This window comes from Pleurodeles waltl, chromosome 3_1, assembly GCF_031143425.1.
Source record: "Pleurodeles waltl isolate 20211129_DDA chromosome 3_1, aPleWal1.hap1.20221129, whole genome shotgun sequence".
Lineage (NCBI taxonomy): Eukaryota > Metazoa > Chordata > Amphibia > Caudata > Salamandridae > Pleurodeles > Pleurodeles waltl.
In genome coordinates this window covers 1,826,566,003-1,826,584,656 of record NC_090440.1, presented here as the reverse complement: position 1 = coordinate 1,826,584,656, position 18,654 = coordinate 1,826,566,003, and the positions used below count along the sequence as shown (strand labels likewise).

The 18,654-nt window shown below is 42.1% G+C and overlaps 1 protein-coding gene across 1 annotated transcript in view; it reads right to left on the bottom strand.

Annotated features, from left to right (window-relative positions):
• Window positions 1-18,654, bottom strand: part of STAT4 (signal transducer and activator of transcription 4) — a 522,693-nt gene that overhangs the window by 415,131 nt on the left and 88,908 nt on the right. The window contains exons 4-6 of the mRNA XM_069225876.1: window positions 7,779-7,877; window positions 4,503-4,595; window positions 4,320-4,398 (exon numbers count right to left, since the gene is read on the bottom strand). Coding sequence (XP_069081977.1) covers window positions 4,320-4,398; window positions 4,503-4,595; window positions 7,779-7,877 — 271 coding nt within the window. The remainder of the gene's footprint in view (window positions 1-4,319; window positions 4,399-4,502; window positions 4,596-7,778; window positions 7,878-18,654) is intronic.

Sequence of the window (18,654 nt, the reverse complement as noted above, 5' to 3'; positions counted from 1 at the left end):
ATATCGTGACTGTCCACCAGCAAAGAGGATGAATTCTGATGATGACAGAGTGGGTGTGCTGGTGTCGGATTGTGTATGGTAGGAATCCCCTCACCCCCTACTCACAATTAATAACTCTGGAACAACTACTGGGTGTTCTGAACCTAGCTGGAAGACACAACATGACTCTGTGGACGGCTGCAGGGATTGGCAATCTGTGAGATTTCTTTTGCGAGGGAGTCCTAATGTATTTCCAAGATATAATGGGTTTAGGTCAGTTCCTGAGAGCTACGTATTAAAACTTCTACATGCCTCTCTCAGTTGTCAGTGATATATTGTAAAGGCTGTTTTATAAGGTCCCCTATCTTTGGGAAATTTGGGCCTATGCATTGTCATTTCCAGTCTATTACAAAGTAAGTTTTCACATCTAGGCTCTTGTTTGTACCAAGCTGCTTTATTTTTAGTCTTCCTATTCTAGGAAGGTGTGAGTGAGACTACCTGACCATACGTCTCAACAAGAGAATCCTGATAGCTCGAAGTTACCTCATCAATGTCAGCGAAATTCTTCAAATCTGGGAATTGGACACAGTTCCCTAAATTCTCCTGATTGATCTCTTTACATGGGTGTACGGACCATGTTACATCTTTTCTTCGATGGCAACTGGTACTAGCCAAAGGTAATTCAAAACCAATAAAATGGTGATCAGTCCATATTGATGGATTGGGACGATCAACTTTCAAGTGGATGGAATTGCTAAATATTAAATCTACTGTGTGGCCCACAATATACGTCAGGCATACCACTATTTGCTTCAGACTATCTCCAAGTCCATCAGCAATTAGTTGATCTCATTACCTAATATGTCTTCTCCATGATAGTTAAATATTCAGTCTCACAGTGAGCAAATCTACTATTCTAAGACTAAACTCTTTTATTGGGCCAGGAAGGTGGGAGACTAGAGCTCCTTTCCAAGTCTTATGAGTAAGTATATCAAGCCTAAACATGCTCATCTCAGCAGGAAAGGCATCAACTGCTCTGACAATCCCTTCCCACCGGACCAGTTAAATCAGCTATTTACATCACATTTGGATATTTCTGGAGCACATGGGGGAGGATTCTGCAAGGGATTCTGGAAGCAACAGTGCAAATAATGATGAGTCAAAAAACAACCTGTTTATCTCAACTGTATTCCAATGGAAATGAAAGCTATTAATGAATATGTGCCCTTCCTAGTGCGTCCAGGGGGGTTTGTGAACTACTTAAATATACCAATAAGTTATTCTGTAAATGAATCAGGGGCAAGAGGTGTCCCAGATATTTTTGTGTCTAAATTCTCAGTGCTTGTGAAGAAAAGGAGACCTGGCCATTGGGGTAAAAATTATTCTTCCTGGATTTCACTCAGATTTATTCTGCAGCTTTGCCAAACAGTTCTGGGTGCAAACCGGGGGAGTTTATTACCCTGATATCAATGTACATTGCCAAAGGGGTAACTCGGGTGGCTAGGAAAAGGGTGTGGATGTATGCTGCTAAGATATATCTGTTTAATTATGGTGAAACAAGTATAATTAAATTCAGTGTGAATTACTTGAAGAAGAAATTAGCAAATCCTAATATTATATACATTGAGCTTTATATTCATTTTGTGAGATTTGAATTCATGCAGAGGCAAGTGCAATTCATTGGAAGCCTTTAGGATGCCATTTGCTTCCGTACCCCAGTGCTAAAAGTTTAAGATATCATTCAAATTACAGAGCCTAAGCTTTTTCTGCTTCAGTGGCCACTATGCTTCAGACACTCTGGCGAAGCAGACTTATAGGCATTGTAATATGGAAGCGTCCATTGATTACATATTGACCCAAGTATGGCAATTCTTCCTGGTCGCAGAGTTTCAGGTTCTGCCATATCTAATGAGTGAACATTTTTCATTGACAACCAAACTCCATCTAAGAATGTCAAGAAGAGAAGTAGTTATATTGTTAAATATTTAATTTCCCAAGCACCTTAAGATGTGGATAAATACTAAAACTATCTCTAGGCTGATTAGCCTTGTGGATGTTGAGGCTAAGATATATGGGAAAATACCATTGAATATTCTTAAAGTGGATTGAAGAGGGGAACTTGATTCCAATAGAACAGGAGGGCTTCAAAGAAGGTAATTCCACCATTGATCTCTGATTTAGTCTCCGGGCAATTGCCCGTCCATCAGTTAAAGTCTTTTTCCCCTGGAGGTGCAGCATAGGTTGTTTGGTCATCATAGCTCACCTCTTCCTTAATAAGGTGTAACTGGGCCACCCCACAAGAAAACCCATAGCTGTAATTCAGGAAAAGACTGACCAATGTAGCTGGCATGTGCCCAAAACACTGTATTGACATTTCAGTATAAAGGAATCCCCTCAATTAGGCGTAATACCACATCAGTCCAAGTTCCTTAAATACAGACAAGCTGGGGCCAGGTCAGGGAGGCAGAAAATTTCAGACGTCTCTGCGGGGTGAAAACCTCCAGACCCTTCTTCTACTTCAAGCCTGGCACCAAGAATAAAGATTGGACCCTCAGACTCAACTGTTCAGTACATCTCTGGACCTGTGAAAGACTCAGAAGGACTGCACTGCTCCTCTACTGCAAGAAGAACTGCTACTTCGCTACTCTGTGGCTTTGAAGCCTGAGTGAGAAAGTCTGAACCCAGGACTTGTAGAGTAGCCCCAAGAGCTAGTTAGGTGACCTCCTGGTCAGAGCCTAAAGGACAGAAAGGCTCCAATCACCTTGAACCCTGCACCTGGACTCTTTCCGCTGTGGGTCTTGCCCTCGAAGTGGTGCCACATTTGTCCTGGACCCTTGGCAGTGGGTCTAAATGTGCTCTGCCAACCCACTTGTGGTCTTTTGGACAGAACTGACACAAAGCAACACATCTCCTCGCAGCTCAGTGTCGGAATAAACTACTTTGCAATGTATTCCTAATGTAGAGTTTTGCATCGCAAGCCTACGTTGATGGCATCCTCGACAACAACATAGGATCTTGCATTGCAAGCCTTGTTGATGGCTTCATCAGAACCACTGTTGCGTGAATCATCCTCGACATTAGACCTCATAGCGCTCCGCAACCAGGATTTAAGATACTTTGTTCAGTGGTCCTTACTTGGTCCCTGTATACGGACTGCTTTCCAAAGCAGTTGGCCTGAACTTGTGACTTTCTTCGGGTCTGGTGCAACCAGATAACCCCATGTAGCGCTGTGTGCTTCTAAGCACTATTTTTACCTACATTTTTCAAATGTATTATCTCTGGTTCTACCTATTGGATTTTTGTCTTTTTGGTCTCAAACAATTTATTAAATAATACTCTTTTTATAAATTGATGTGGGATTTTTCTTGTGTTTTGTTTTTACTTTATTGCTGCTTAAAATGCTGAATAAATACTTTACACATTGTCTCTGGATTAAGCCTGAATGCTTTATGACAAGCTACGACATGGTTGAGCGCAGTTTAATTTGGACTTTGCTTGAGTTTCACTCTGACAAGAATTGTGGTTGCTGCTTGAATTGGTGCTTCACTACCCTCAACCTCTAACCCATTTTCCTTCAGAAAATCAACATTTTGCACTTCATAATATTGAGGAGTTATGGATTATTTTAGGCAATCATGAAAAAGAGTACCTACCTATATTTACTTGCTTTTGCAAGAAATGACCGATGTGGGTCTTGCATGTAACCAAATATGCATGTCCACACATTAAGACACGTATGTGCATAAGCATGCATTGGGACACAACGGCAGCGATTTTAGAACATTAAAGTCAAAATTAAAAATAAAGAGCGCATAAGTGCAAAAACTGAAGAGGCGGTCATGTCAAGGGGTGGAGAGCATTGGTGAGCAATCGACAAGCCGGGGGTCTCAGGGCCTCTGAGATCTCTTGACAGAGTACGTCAAGAGATCACAGAGGCCTTGGAAGGGTAAAATAAAATAATTTATGTATCAAAATACTTTTATGATGTTTTCATTAGTGAAATGCAGTGGGCAGATAGTAAAGCTGATGGACAACTGTTTTAGCCAATGCCATATGCCTACTAACTGAAATTGCCAATGGCTGCATGGCGCTGTACAAAAGCTCATTTTTGTATCTGCATCTGTGTGTATGTGTTTAGAGTGTGCTGTGGTTTGTGTGATGAAAATAGCTCTCACCAGACAACTAAAGTTGTTTGTAGGGGTGACTATAAAAAGCTTCCAAACTTGTTGCTTTTTTACCAGTAATTTATGACATTTGCAGAACCAGTCACAATACTTCAAATTGCATTCATATTTAAAAAACGAATATAGTTATCATTTTAAAAAAAAGTGTACAGTTACCTCTGCTTTGTAGTGTTTTGTACCGGAAGTCAAATTCATCTTGCAGGTTTTCCAGATATTTAACATCTTGCTCAGTCAGCTTTTTACAAAGAGTAGTGATATATTAGAAACTTATTCTGGTGCCAAATTACATTTAGTCAAACACAAACACTGATAACTCCTCCCCTGTGCCAATGTGCATACCTGTGCATTGTTTTTGATCGCTGTCACTTTGTGTTCCACCGTTCTCAGCCTCTCTGAAACCAGAGTGCTTTGCATTGATTTTTCAAATGGCCCCTAGGAAAAAAGATCGTTATGTCGATTTAACACCTTGACAGGAATGTTTGCTAATGCCCTAAAATGTCAGAGTGAGCATGTCAATTCATATAAAATGCTGGGTTCTGCACGCTATTTCTTTACTGCCACCCTGTCATCCTTCCACTTTATTGCCAGTGGTCTGCCTGATCCACCAGCTCAGAATGCCGCCTCATGTACAGACTCGGCCTTATTAGGAGTTGGGTGGTTAAACCACCACAACTCCAACATGGCAGTGGTGAAGTGAGCGTCACGCAGGGCAGCCTCACCATCTGAGTATTACGCTGTTTCCACTAATCAGCCTGGTGGAAACTGTTTGGCAGCATTGGCCTCAGCTCACTTAGGGAGCCTGGACTAATGCCGTTACACATAGCACCTTTGGAATGCGGTCTGTCTGCATGGCAGGCAGTGCGCATTCCAAGGGTGCTGACAGTGGCGCCCTATAGTCCCCAGCACTGCCTTTCCACCAGCCTTTTTATGGTAGGGATCCCCCTATGAAAAGGCTGAAAGATAGGGAAGTCGTGATCAGCACGGTGGTGCCGAACTCAGCACCACCGTGGCTGACCACGACTTTGACCGCTGCTAACCCAATGGGATCCCTGATCCCGGCGGAGGCAGTGATCTCCTGGCGGTCCGACCACCAGGATCATAATCCAGTGGTTGGACCACCAGGATTGTGGTGGTCTGACCACCACCGGGAGTTTTGCAAACAAGAGGGAACCCTGTAACCCTAACCTGACCTGGGTTAAACAACAATACTCAAAAACAGAGCGGTCTTAAGGTCGGGATAAATTCAATCAATATTTTTGAGACCAGTGCTCAATACTGTCCTTATGGATAAATTACTTTCCATTATTTATTAAAATTGGTTATATACAAGGCCAGCAGTGGCTCATCAGTGAATTATATACAAAACGCAATTATTTACAAGACAAAAACATCACACACATACAAATAGAATAACAATTTCTTTTATGTACAACTGAGGCATCCTTAGAGTTATACACAGTCTTAACACTGACAAAAATGCCAGAAGAGGGTTGTGCCCAACAACATTTCTTTGATGGTGGTTACCATTAAGAGACTGTGATTGTAATCCACTCGGTTGCGATGATTGATGGGTCATATATCAGCAGCTAGCAAATACCTATTTATTTTTTAAAGGTATTTTGTAGTGCATATTAAGTGATTTCTTGTAAAGATAACTTGAAGTAGAGAACACAATCTCGCCGAAATATGTGTCAACGCGTTTCAGCCTCTTCAGTCAGGGCCTCATCAGGACTATCGGGGGGCAACAAAGCCTCTGTTTGCGTTAGTATCAATATTACTAAGGAGCCACTGCGTTCTTTTCGATGTTTGCTATAAAGGGTACCGGAATCCCTCAATACCAATTGTATCGGTGAGTCACGGCTAAACCTCGTTTGTGAGCAGTAGAGGTTGTTATATTCGTGTCAGCTTGAACGCTTACGAGCGCCAGCAGATAGACAATTTTATAGCCGTCTTGGCGGATCGAATTCCGCCTAAATGAGATGCTAACTCGTAACTCCTCGCATCCAGTCCATGGACTGCCAAACTTCTAATGAGACCCTCTGTTCTTCTTGTCAGGCCTCTTGAATATTTCTGCTGACTCCTAGCCCCCTACACTTCATGTTGTTCACTACTGATTGACAGAATCACTTCCAGGACGTGTGTATGGATTTCGGCCACCATAGGTGGAGTGTCATTTTAACTCTGATGAGAAAATTAAGGCAACATTGACAATGAGTGGCATCCTAAGAAGAAAGGAAATGAAATAAGTAGCATAACTTCTTCCATTTCACTGTGAATCTGAACTAATAGCCTAGGAACTAGTGAGGAGGGAGGAGAGCATATAATAGAACTGCTGAGCTGCTCATCTTTCAGAGCAAAATGCAGATTGTATATCAAACACCTCAGCGAACTCTGATCACTGAAACACATTTCTCTTAGATACAGGATTCAGGAGTGGTTGCTCATCAACCACATATGTTGATGAAAGCAACAAAGAAGTGAGAGAAAGTGTCAGTGATGCTATTGATAAGAGACCAAGGGGACCTTGTCCTCCTTACTTGAATATCATTATGTCTTGACCTCTCCAGTGCCCCACCCCTCCTAAAAGGAAAGCATATGTGATTGAACCTTGATATCAGAAACAGAAGTAGAATCTGCTGATTGCTTCCACTCCTCTGGTCCTCTCTCCTCCCACGCCTTTCAATGGTAAGATGAATGACACTTTTTGACAAGTGCTTTCCATGCTCCATGACAAAACCAGTAATGCGGGAGCTACTCACAGTTCCCCTGTAAGTAGCACAGTGTATCATTCAGAGGGGAAGGGGTAAAATGGTGCTGTCTTCTGCCTAATGCATGAGGCAGGCCTGCTCACCTCCAAACCCTTGAAGTGCAGCCAACAACACAGTAGCCGGTCTTGTTTCAGGCCCCTGCACTGTCACCACACTGGATGTATAAGTACAGGCCCTCAGAGGAGAATCCTAGCACCCGCCATACAGGCTCAAGTATCTCGCTGTGTGAACTCCGGGCAGCATAGACAGGTAAGTGCTTCACTTGCTTTGGGAGGATGGGTTTGGAGTTTGTACAAGTGAATACACTCGTTTGTCAGTATATGTACATCTGTGTGCATATCAGCACATAAGTGCAAATTCATATTCGATGCTCTGAATTTGCATTTTTCTGTGTGTGCATGTGCATGTACGTGTACTTAGCGCAGTGACCCTCCCTAGAAGAGAGTTTACACAGCACCTGGAACTCCTAGTGCCATCTGGTGCTCTTCGCGGAGATGGAGACATCATTTCTGAGATGATGGTGATCCTCGCATAATAGTGAGCCTTCTTGTCATACCTTGGTCACTGTAGTTTCATTTGATGAAATAATGAGTATTATTGCATGACGCAGTTGAGGACTCCATTTTAATAAAAATACGACGATGTCTACATAACACAATGTAGCAAACAAAGGATTATGAAACTACCCTGAAATTGTGCACCATTTAAAATGGAGCATCAAAACATGGCCCTTTCCTTTGATTTCAACATTCTATATCTACACTCGCTGCAGCTCTGCATTAATAAAGAATCACCTGAAAGGGTAATAAGTAATATGACAAAGAAGGGTGAAATATGAATAGAGTACCTGGGTCGGTGTTCTTGCCGCAGCAACTACCCTTCTCTCTTCTCTTAAGCAATTGGACACGACCACCGCCATGTGCAGAGAGTTACACTGGTACTTTCCCTGTGGAAACAAAGTAATGTCCCCTGTAACCATGGCATTTACAAAGAGATATGATCATTGAAAGAGCAATACAAAGATAGTTTGAGGTGAGGTTGCACACACACATTGTTGTAAGACGCCTGAAATCAGGTTTTGGCCACAGCACCAGGTGCCTAGTGGTGTGTTATGAAAAGTAACTCATTCGAGTAAATCAGTGAATGCACCACATATGCAATTAAATACTGGTTGTTCCATCTGTCCAATATGTCAGTCACTAGACATACAGAAGTATGCACAAGTTGAAACACATTACGTTTTATTGTGTACGAACAATACTCATCTTGAGTGCTTGTGCACTTCTTCACATACCATTAATGGGCTCATGTAATAAAAATTATTTTCGCTTGTTTCATAACGTAAAACACTTTCGCTTAGTTAGGACGATCTGTATTGGTGTTCAACTTATTTTTGAGCCTTTAATTCTTGTTGGTTTCGACTTAATTAATATTATACTTTTCCCGACATTCGATTTTTTTAACTTTTTCACTCTACTGCGTCTTTCACCCCCAGCGGGTCTTTAAGCTACGGGCTCGTCCAAAGATGCTGCATGAGGGCTCACTTAGAGATCATTTAACTCACCGCATTCTTTTAATGCACTTGTCTGACTTGTGGAAATTCGGGCCTACCATTAAGTCTTCACTTCCCACGAGTATCCTGGCTTACAGTGTGGTATAGTGAGGAAGCAAAGCGGGGTTTTTCATCTTTGCAGCAGAGGCGTATTTCTGACACAGTAGCTCAGAGTCGCCTGCACATCTCCTGTCTCAAGCAACTGACTTTATGGAAATGTTCCATACCACCTACTGAAAGACCAATGTGGCCGAAAGAAGATTTTTTTTTATTAATTCTTTCCAACGTTTCGATATATCTGCCGTAATAGCGGCACTGCACTCCATAAAGTGAGAAAAAGCCTGTGTGCAGGTGCCTATTGAGGTTCAATATACTGAGATTTAATACAAACATAAAAAGGCAACATCTATTAAAGACTCTCCTTTGGAAACCCATCTGCACGCCACAACAATCCTTTTCTCAAATCGAACTGTCTTTACTTGCAGGTTACCCTACAGAAACCACAGCTGAGCTTAAAGATCAAGAAACTCTACTAACCCACACAACCAAACTCTAACAAGCACCATGAGTTATCGAATGGTGATAGAACAGATCAAATGGTACCCAGATGTGAAACCATTAGCGTGTCACACTACTGACTGATAACCCTATTCTACAAAAAAGGGAATAACATAACAAATCCCTTTGGGTTTTGTTAATCTCATATTAGTTATTACAGCACATGCTACCAGAGGTTTAGTTTAATATCGTAAAAACACTTTCAGTTACCAGATGTTTTGAATGAAATAAATGAAAAATGTACAAACATAAAACTCCATTCACAACATGTTAAAAAAAAATTGACAGGGAAATAATTAAAGAATAAATCAAATGAACGAAACTGAGAATTTAAATCACCAATGAGGCTTAGTTTGGGGCGGAGGCAATAACGATTGCAAGAAGCCCTGAACACCCCTGTGGGAAGGGATTTCTTTGCACTGGTTCAGAAAAGGTGCTTTGCTTTTCTTGAGGGCTTTCTGCAAGTTCTGACCAACTTTGTTGAGGTTTGTCGCAAACAGATAAGACATGAAAAGCAACACTACTTCTGCTTCCACATAAGGAGCTTCCCTCCATTTAATGGGGTAGATCTTATTGTATTTTCCTGTAGGTAACATTCAGCATCAGTTGAGGGAAGATCTCAGTTGTTGAATCATCACAGTTCAAATTTTAATAGAGCTTTAGGTCATCTGCTTTCAAATTCATACACAAAAGGTTTGGAAACTGAACGTCAGCAGATGATATGTGCATAGAACACATTTCCTGTTTTGTGCAGTTATTTGGGGGGATTTCGTGATTTGTTTACCTGGCGGCTGGTGCCTGTGTAGGCTGATTGGTGCTTATGATGAAGGCCTGCTGCTTGTTGTTCATCTGTACCCCACATCACCTCTCTGTTTGCGCCCGCTTCTACAAAGGGGACTGAGCAGACGCAGAGCTCTGCTTCACTTTATTCACTGTTTAGTTTGTAAAACCAATAAGTGTCGAGGACCAAAGTTTTGCTCAGAAGCCGACAGCTTGAAGGTCGGGTTGTTATAGTCCAAGGTTGCTTAGTCTTGTTTCCTCTTCATGCCTCTTTCATCCACCTCTAGACAGCACTTATTTTTCCGCCTCCCTCTTCCTCCTCCTTTTGTGTTCTTCTCTCTCTTGCGCCGGATCAAAGTCTATTGAGGAAACCAAGTGCCTGCCCACAAAAAAGAGTACTAGGGCCATCATCGGCTCAAATTAAAGTCCTGACTTTACTTGAAAAAATAACCTCAACACCTTTTTTTGCCTTGAGAACTTCACCTCATTAGTGCTGTTATTTTTGGGGACTTCGTGAGTTGGTTACTTGGCGGGTGGTACCTGTGACCTGACTGGTACAGAAGAACCCTGCATGCAGCCAGATAGTCCCCCTCCCACCCCCCAAGTCCATCCCTTTTTTGTGCCAACACCCACAAAGGACTCATCAGCATGCCAAGTGGGACAAGTTCATCACTGCCATGCAGACTAGTAGTTGGTGGGTGGGGCGGGGCAGGGAGCTTTTTATTTATTTCATTTTTATACAGCCTATTGCAAATGTATTAGTATAATACATTATTTCTTGTACTTAGAATTTGATAAAGGGTTGGCGAATAATTCATGGTAAGCAAGAAAAGAAACTACCCCATTTTATTAAGTCCTTTCAGATATCACTCAAATTTTAGCAGACCTTAGCTCGAAAAATACTTTTATTTTAGTCCCTAACCCATCCAAAAGTAGGATAATCACCTATCAAAATCATTCATCTAAGATAAACATTACGGAATTCATCGGTTTACAAATTTATTATACAATAGTTTTTCAGTAAAAATGCAGCTAAAAGTGACAGAGCAATAAATAAGCACCTTAGTCACCCAAATTTGATCGAGAGAAGCCTACCTACCCCAAATCTATCTATCTTTTTGTTTATTAATTGGGGGAACATCACAATATACAAATTCATAGCAGGAAGCTGTGCAACTCACTGAATTACAATAATAATATAAAATTAGAGATTATAATCACAAATTGCAATGTACGTTATAAAGTGTACGTAAGTTTCAAACAAGAGAAGGATCTAAATTATACAACATTGCAATAATTGGTCGTGGCCTGATAAAACCCAGCTATCCAAAGTCCACTGGAGTCCCAGATGAGCATGAATCTAGCTCGTCGGCTCTCCCTTACTAGGATGGACATTTCTAAGGAGCAGGTGTTTAAGAATTCATGCCACCTTACCTTACCCGTGGATACAGTGCCTCGCTTAACAACCAATGCTGTGCCATGACTAATCTAACCAGCGAAATAGCAAATTAATAAATCCCAGCTTCACATGATAAGATCAACCGAGAATGCCCAAGTATGATCATTTTGTGATCCCAGATAAAAATGAGTTTGAAAACTCCCATCAAGGTTCTGGACCATGTTGTCCAAGTACACATGTATCCTTAGGCAGGAGGCAAAGATGTACCCCCTGCGGCCCCAATCGAAGGCATTTTCCATCTTTTCTCATCCTCATTTTAGAAATGCAATAGGGCTACAGGAAAAATCATTCAGGAATTTAAACTGATGCACCTTAATACAAGAGGAGTTCAGAACAGTCTGTGCGTAGGTATTACAATTCTTAATTTGATCACAAAGGATGCCCACTCCAACTACATACTCTGAGATGAAATATGTTTACTTTTCCCTCGATCCTGGCCGCAAAGATACTTTTATAGGCCAATCTTATGTTGCCCCCGCGGCTCACTTTCATCCGATAATCGAGAGTTATTGCGAGAGTAGTTTACATCTTCTAATGTAGGAAAGTACATAGTTAGACATACCGTGAAAACACACTGCCGAGGCAGGAAAAAGCTATTCTGAAGCACCTGCTAAAGTTGTAGAGTTTCGTCTTCACACGGTTGTCCAGGAGTATGAAGATCCATATCATCCCAGCACCCCTAGAAAACTATAGAGCCTACGATGACGAGTTCAGATCATAACCCAGGAAAGCATACTGATTATAGAGGGTGAAATTTCTATGAATTGGTATTTTATTTCTTCGAGCATGGCACCAAAATTGACGTTTGCTAATGCTGTTTTCCATTGTGTTTTTCCACTCTGCATAGGAAGGGATTGTGGAAGACTGTCTTCCAATGCACAAGTATTAAGAAGCAGGCTATCATTATACATTCCAAAAATAAAAAAGACAATCATTATCTAAATGAGCTAACGATATTAAACAAAAAAGCTGTTCAAGGTGCAGTTTGAGAGCCTCCCGAGCTCTAATGTTAATTACGAGGAATATTTCCTCCCAGGGACTCTGCTTCAATTGTAAATATACTTATTATTTATTACATTTTATGGAAGCATCTCCAATTAAGCAATTACAAAATCAAGTTACTAATTGTAAAATGCCTACTTAATCACGTGAACCCCTCACAACAGAATCTACTCCCGTGCATGGGGCTTACGCTAATTAAGCACAATCCCAACCACACCACCCATCACTGATGTAATGATCTTTGAACGACTCTGCTAATGGTAAAGAGTTTTTACCAGAGTAACCAAGTATACAGCCTCCTAGGGTGGATGTCACATGCATTTTCTTTCAGAAATCTCCACTTCGTCAAGCACTTGCAAATATTTCCTATTTAAAAACCTATATTGCGATGCAAAAATAGAATTCCCAAACTTCACCAATTCTTTTTCAATTACATCCGTCCAGGCATGTGCCCCTATTTACAGCCTAGTAAGGAAAGTTTTAGGGGAACTTGCTCTTCAAGTGCCTCCCCTAAGCACGTTTTAATTCCTCTAGAACAAAACATTTACAGGCGAAGTAGTGACTCACTAGATCTTAATGAGAGCTGCCTACTGGAATTTACTCCCTTTCATGACTTTATTCACCTAAGCCACTAATGGAGGCCACGACAGAAGAAAGGATAGGCTCTATTCATAGTACATTCCTCATCTGCCACATCACAGCAGATAAATCACACTTCTGAGGAGGCCTTTTGGGCACCACCGGATCCCCTTATAATAACTAACTTAGGAAGTCAGATGGACCTATGATAGTGAATGGAAAACTTCCCGTTTTATATGTAACGCCACCTACTAAAATAAAAAAAGTACGAAGCAGAAAATATAGGCTGCAGAAAGAATGTGATAAGAATAAACAAATAGAAAGGAAAGATGAAGTGAAGAATAATGGGGTAAAAAGAAAGCCTCAGCCTTTCATAAAAAAGTCACACTAAAATATGCTTTATGTGATGTGATTCACAACCCAGATGTTGGACAGCAGGGTTATTTCAAAACCTTTTGCCTTCACCCTCCTGTTTTCTGTATCCGTTGTTGTTGGCTTTAAGGACTCTGCACACTTTACCACTCAAAAGCTGTGCTAAAGTGCTTATGCTCTGTCCTTAAAACATGGTAGAAACGGCATGCACCCAATTGGCATATTTAGTTCACTTTTAAGTCCCTAGTAAGATGGCATTACCTGTGCCCAAGGACTGTAAATTAAATGCTACTAGTGGGCCTGCAGCACTGGCTGTGCCACCCACTTTGGTAACACTTTAGGTATGTCTCAGGCCTGTCATTGTAGCCTGTAAGTGCAGTTTTTAAATTGCTATTTTGACCTGGCATAAAAATATTTTGCCAGGACCAACCTTCATTTTTAATACATATAAGTCACCTCTATGGTAGGCCCAGGACTACTATGCTTCTGATAGGACTGCCACTCTGCTGGGCCGCTGCTTTGAAGGAACTGCAGCCCTGCTGTGCTGCCCTGCTGCCCTTTTGCATAGGTGAAAAGGACTGTACGTGCATCTCTCCAACTCAGAACCAGATTAACTACAAGAGCTAGTTGGCTTGCCACCTGGTCTGACGCTTCAGGGACATAAAAGACTTCCAACCACCCTGCTCCTGGACGCTGCCATCTGTGGGTCTACCCTGCCAAGTAATGCTGTCCCAGTCCCGGGCCCTTGGAGTGGGCCAAAGGTGCTTTGCCAATCTCTGTAGACCCAGCTGAACCCACATATCTCCTCTGCTGCGTGGCCCAGGTCCGAGCAGAACCAATGCAACAATGCTGCTGCATGGATCGAAACCCCGCAAACACCTAGCTGCTCGTTAGCATGTTACATATCAGCACATATTACATACCCCTTTTAAAGAGCCACCCTAGTGCATTAAAACAAAGGCTTGAAGTGCCCCTCATTAAGATGTGGCCAATACATATCACATTGAGCATTCAGGCGTTTGCACATGTTTGCTCATGTAGATACTGCTGGGACCTTTTTTACCTGGCCTAAATACCTGATATAACATTCTGGTGCTGGGAGAAAAAGGTCCATGTCCCAAGTGTTGCAACTTGGCTAAGGGAAAGCCAAAATGGATATTATCCCTAATTCTTACCTGCGGGACATGGAAATATGAAGTAAAGCCACAAACTGCAGGGTGCTGTAACTGTCTTTCCAAGGGCTGTTTTATTTCCCAAAAAGGGCCTTTGTATTCCAAAAATATTCCTAATTACAGTTTAAAAAAGTAAAAGGTATGAGAGAACAGAGGATACATAGTCAGCATGCCACGTGGAAAGGGCAGGTAGGATTACTGTGAAGGAAACTCTTGTAATTCCATGCAGCCATTAAAAACCAAAGCAGTCTTCCTTTCAATATCTAAAACAGTTTTTGTGAACTATGGCCTGTAGTGGCTTGGTTTGTTTTGTGAACAAGTGGCACAAGGGAACTTAACCTGTAACCTTAAATGTAATTCACTGTTGTGATTGCAGCAAATTATTATCATTCCTTTGAAGCATGGGTGTTAAAACCATTGCTGCAAGGACATTCTAATTGTGATCCGAGCCTTAAAAACACACAATTTCACCATTTATGGGTAGCTTTAATATCGTAGCACCCCTGAGTTCACAGCTCGTGCAACTCAGGTATCTCTTGGAGCCAAAATGCTTGTGCTTGCAGTAATGTCTGTGCATATCTATGCCTATTACCCTGCATCCTGTACACACTGGGTATGGCCTTCTCCTGCACCCAGTGGGCTCCAATCATGCAGCTTGGTTCACCCTAATAGACAATATTCACTAGGCACAGGGCACAACCTGTATTCCTATCGATTAAAGTCATTTTTGCTTCTTAGACGTCAGAAATTGTTGATGTCTGAAACAGAAGATCTCAGAAACCCTTTGTTTTTGCTCCCAGTCATCCACTTGTCAGGGCACGCACAGGCTAAGAATCCTGCAGCCGGTCTGGGATGACATTATACTTTGTAATACGTCACAAAAAAACCTTTGATGAGAGCAGCAGGCTTAAGTTATTTGTTGCAGAAAATGTGAGTATTTTTGCATGTTGGACTCCTCTAACCTGACTACATGGCAGCAAAGAGGGGCTTTCCCAGTCTGCTTTCTACACCTAGATTTAGAAACCTCTTCCTTTGTGTTAGAAACAAACAAATGTCATGTTGTGCACTATGAATCTGATTAGTTTCTTTGTTAGTTAATAAATGTCATGGTTTCATAAAGGAAATTTGAATATAGGGCATTTTCAGCGAACATCAACGTTGAAGGGATGTGAGTTGAAATCCCCTTAAGTTATGTCACAGACACTGACAAATGTAACTGCGTGAATGAAAGTAGAACCTTGCACATAGTCTGAGTTGGTGACTCATCGCCTTGCAGAGCAGGGGAAAAACCTTACCGAACAGCATAACATTCCTCAGTAGGTGGCTTTTGGCCTAAAAAGTGAGGCGAACGTCACTACATGCTGTGTAACTTAGTTTATATGTTAGTGGTAATTATAATCATTGAGTGAGATGGCGCGTGGAAGATAGATGAACATAAAATGACTAAGAGAAGAATATAGGCATTGAAACACAGTTGGAGGGTTGGAGTTAGGGGAACAACAGAGGAGAACAGGGTGTGTAAATGAGAGCACAAACAGAAAGTTATGAGTCAACTTGTCAGGACTTCGGGAGGAGCACCCTCTAGGGTCATGCAATATCTCCCTATAAATGTAGAGTACCGAAGAAGAGGAGCAGAGAAAGGAATATATTAGGAATGAACAGCTATAGATAGAGCATAGGAACAGGAGAGTGAAGGCAGAGCAACCTTAGCGTGAACAAATAGAGAACAAACCACTAATGGACAACACACTGATTGCCACTAAGGCTGTACACAGGTAAGGCTCAGATCTTCCTACAGTATGAGGGAATGTCAATGCCTCTGTGCAGATTACTCTTACAGATAATCATCCCACAAGCCCCATAGAAGGGAGGTAGAAGAAGCAATTCTGTCTTTGAATTCTTAACAAGGATTTTACTTACATACACAAGACAAACCCTTGTGGGTCCAGCTGGAGACACATTGGCAATTCCTGGGAAAGCAGCAAAGGCACACTGTCACAGATAAAGCACTTAAGACTACATACAGCACAAGACAAAGGATGGGGCATGAATTGCCTCTTGGAAACCAGGAGCCAACCCCTGTACAAAGGAAAACACTCATACACAGGCGAGGACTAACAACACACTTACAAAACACAACAGCCCAAAAGGAAATTATAGAGCAAGCTCTAGAAAGGAGACTACGAACTGTAGCTAATTTCAGGAGCAGGGTATGCAAATAAACAACAACTGGAGAACAGATAAGCCATACACAAGGATTCTAGGAAACTGTAACAAGCAAGAAACTTGAACTTCTATAGAGTGCTAGAGACTGCAAAAAAATCATAGAAAAGAAAACAGAAACTAGGGCAGAATCTAAAACACAAAGGAGAAATTACAGGAGTTAAGGTAGAAGCAAAAGGGACAAGTAATGTGAAAATAATAACAGGAACAGAAGGAACAAGCTAGGAACAGTTAGGAAGGGCTGCACCAAGAGCACAAAAGACAGACAAAACTAAAAGCAAAAGCAAGCAGAGCAGGGGAAATCTGTAGCTGGCTGAACAGGAACATGACACAACAAACAGGACTGGGAAAAATCTGTAGCAGGCTGCACAGGAACAGGGCACAGCAAATAGGGCAGAAGCAAGCAGGGACAGGGCTTGAAATCAAACCAACAAGGCCCGGTACACCAAGAAACACATTTCAATGCACGAACAGGGAGCTTCAGCAAATGGCAGCTTATAAGTAGTTCTAGGCACCAGAAAGCTCAGGGAGGAGTCACATGGCTGGGCTGCACAAGACCGATCAAAGGTGTGTGAGATTCCAGTCTCTCACAAGTCCTGGAAGAGAGAATCAGGTACAGAGGAACAGCAGGACTATTCCCATTGGAAGCAATGGACAGCAGATTCCAGGCCTTACTGACTACTAGGCAATGTATTATGAGTCCTGAGGTCCATGCAAACAGATGTAGGTTTTCAGTAGAAAACAACAGCAAAATAGGAAGCAAGTAGGAGTCAGAAAGGGTCTCTGGATGAGTTGTAATGATGGTTTCCACACTGCAGATGATCTGTGTACAGTGTCCCCCAGAGGTGGAATGACGGAGTCGTAACACACTTGGTAAGAACTAAACCCTAGAAGAATATCTGTCCATAATGGTTCACGCCAGATACTGACAATTATTGATGAAATGCAGGCTCGCCAATGGTGCCAGATTGGCTGTCTGAGTACAGTGGCATTTCACGTGGGGTGGAGGAAAAGGGCTACTCACAAGATCATATGGGCTGCAATGATCCAGACCTAAACGCGTCCACTGTCCCTTGCTAGCCACATTACATTGCAAGCGTCCGGGCCTGGCTGATCTGCCTGCTTCGTACCACCCCACTCAAATCCTTGAAGTGCAAAACACAAGGTTTGACCTCTCCTTACAGCCACATACTGAGCAGCTGACAATCAGGCCAGCCGTAGGTGGACAGCATGCAGCCACAGCCCTCCAGCCAATGGTGTATGTTGCAGCCAAGGACACTGTCAGTAGGAGGGTAATAAGAGAGGAAAACACCAGAATGGATACTAGTCAGGGAAAGTAACATTCTGGCAATGGTGTTATGCTTGTTTTATTTAGAATGGGACTTTGCACATACTAGGGCAATTGGCTTCTACTTTTCCAATGAATGATGGTTTATGTACATACCTGTCTAATGTGACTGCTTGCATGGCACTGATGCTCAACATACTAATACAATGTGAATGTTGGCATGAATGCCAGTAGTTCTGTACAAACCATCCCACTGTCGATGATCAGAGATTAGAGCTGCCTTCACCAGTGTAGCCATAGCACAACATCATAGGTCCTTGATCAGTCACCTGCCAACGTTAGACATTTTTAACCTTTCCTATTCCAATCCTCGTTTTCTACTTTTGACCGGTACGCATTTTCACTCTAAAAGATCTCCGGCAAAGAGCCCCCGTGTGGGGCCCGTCAGGCATTGCAGCGCCGGCTTGACGAGGAGCACAGCCCTATGATGAAGCATGTCACCGAAAGGTGAGTGAGGGCTCGTGCTTACAACCTTTTGGTTTCCCTGATTTGCAGAACCGGTAGATACTATTTCCCGCCTTTTGGAACTGTATCTAATGATAATACCTGCTATATATTTGCCATTCCTCTTGGTCCTAATGAAAGGCCTTGAAGCTGAGAGAGCGTAGTTTAAATATTACATGTGCTAACATGAAATGCTTAACAATGCTGCACATAGAATACGACTATGGTTTAGTT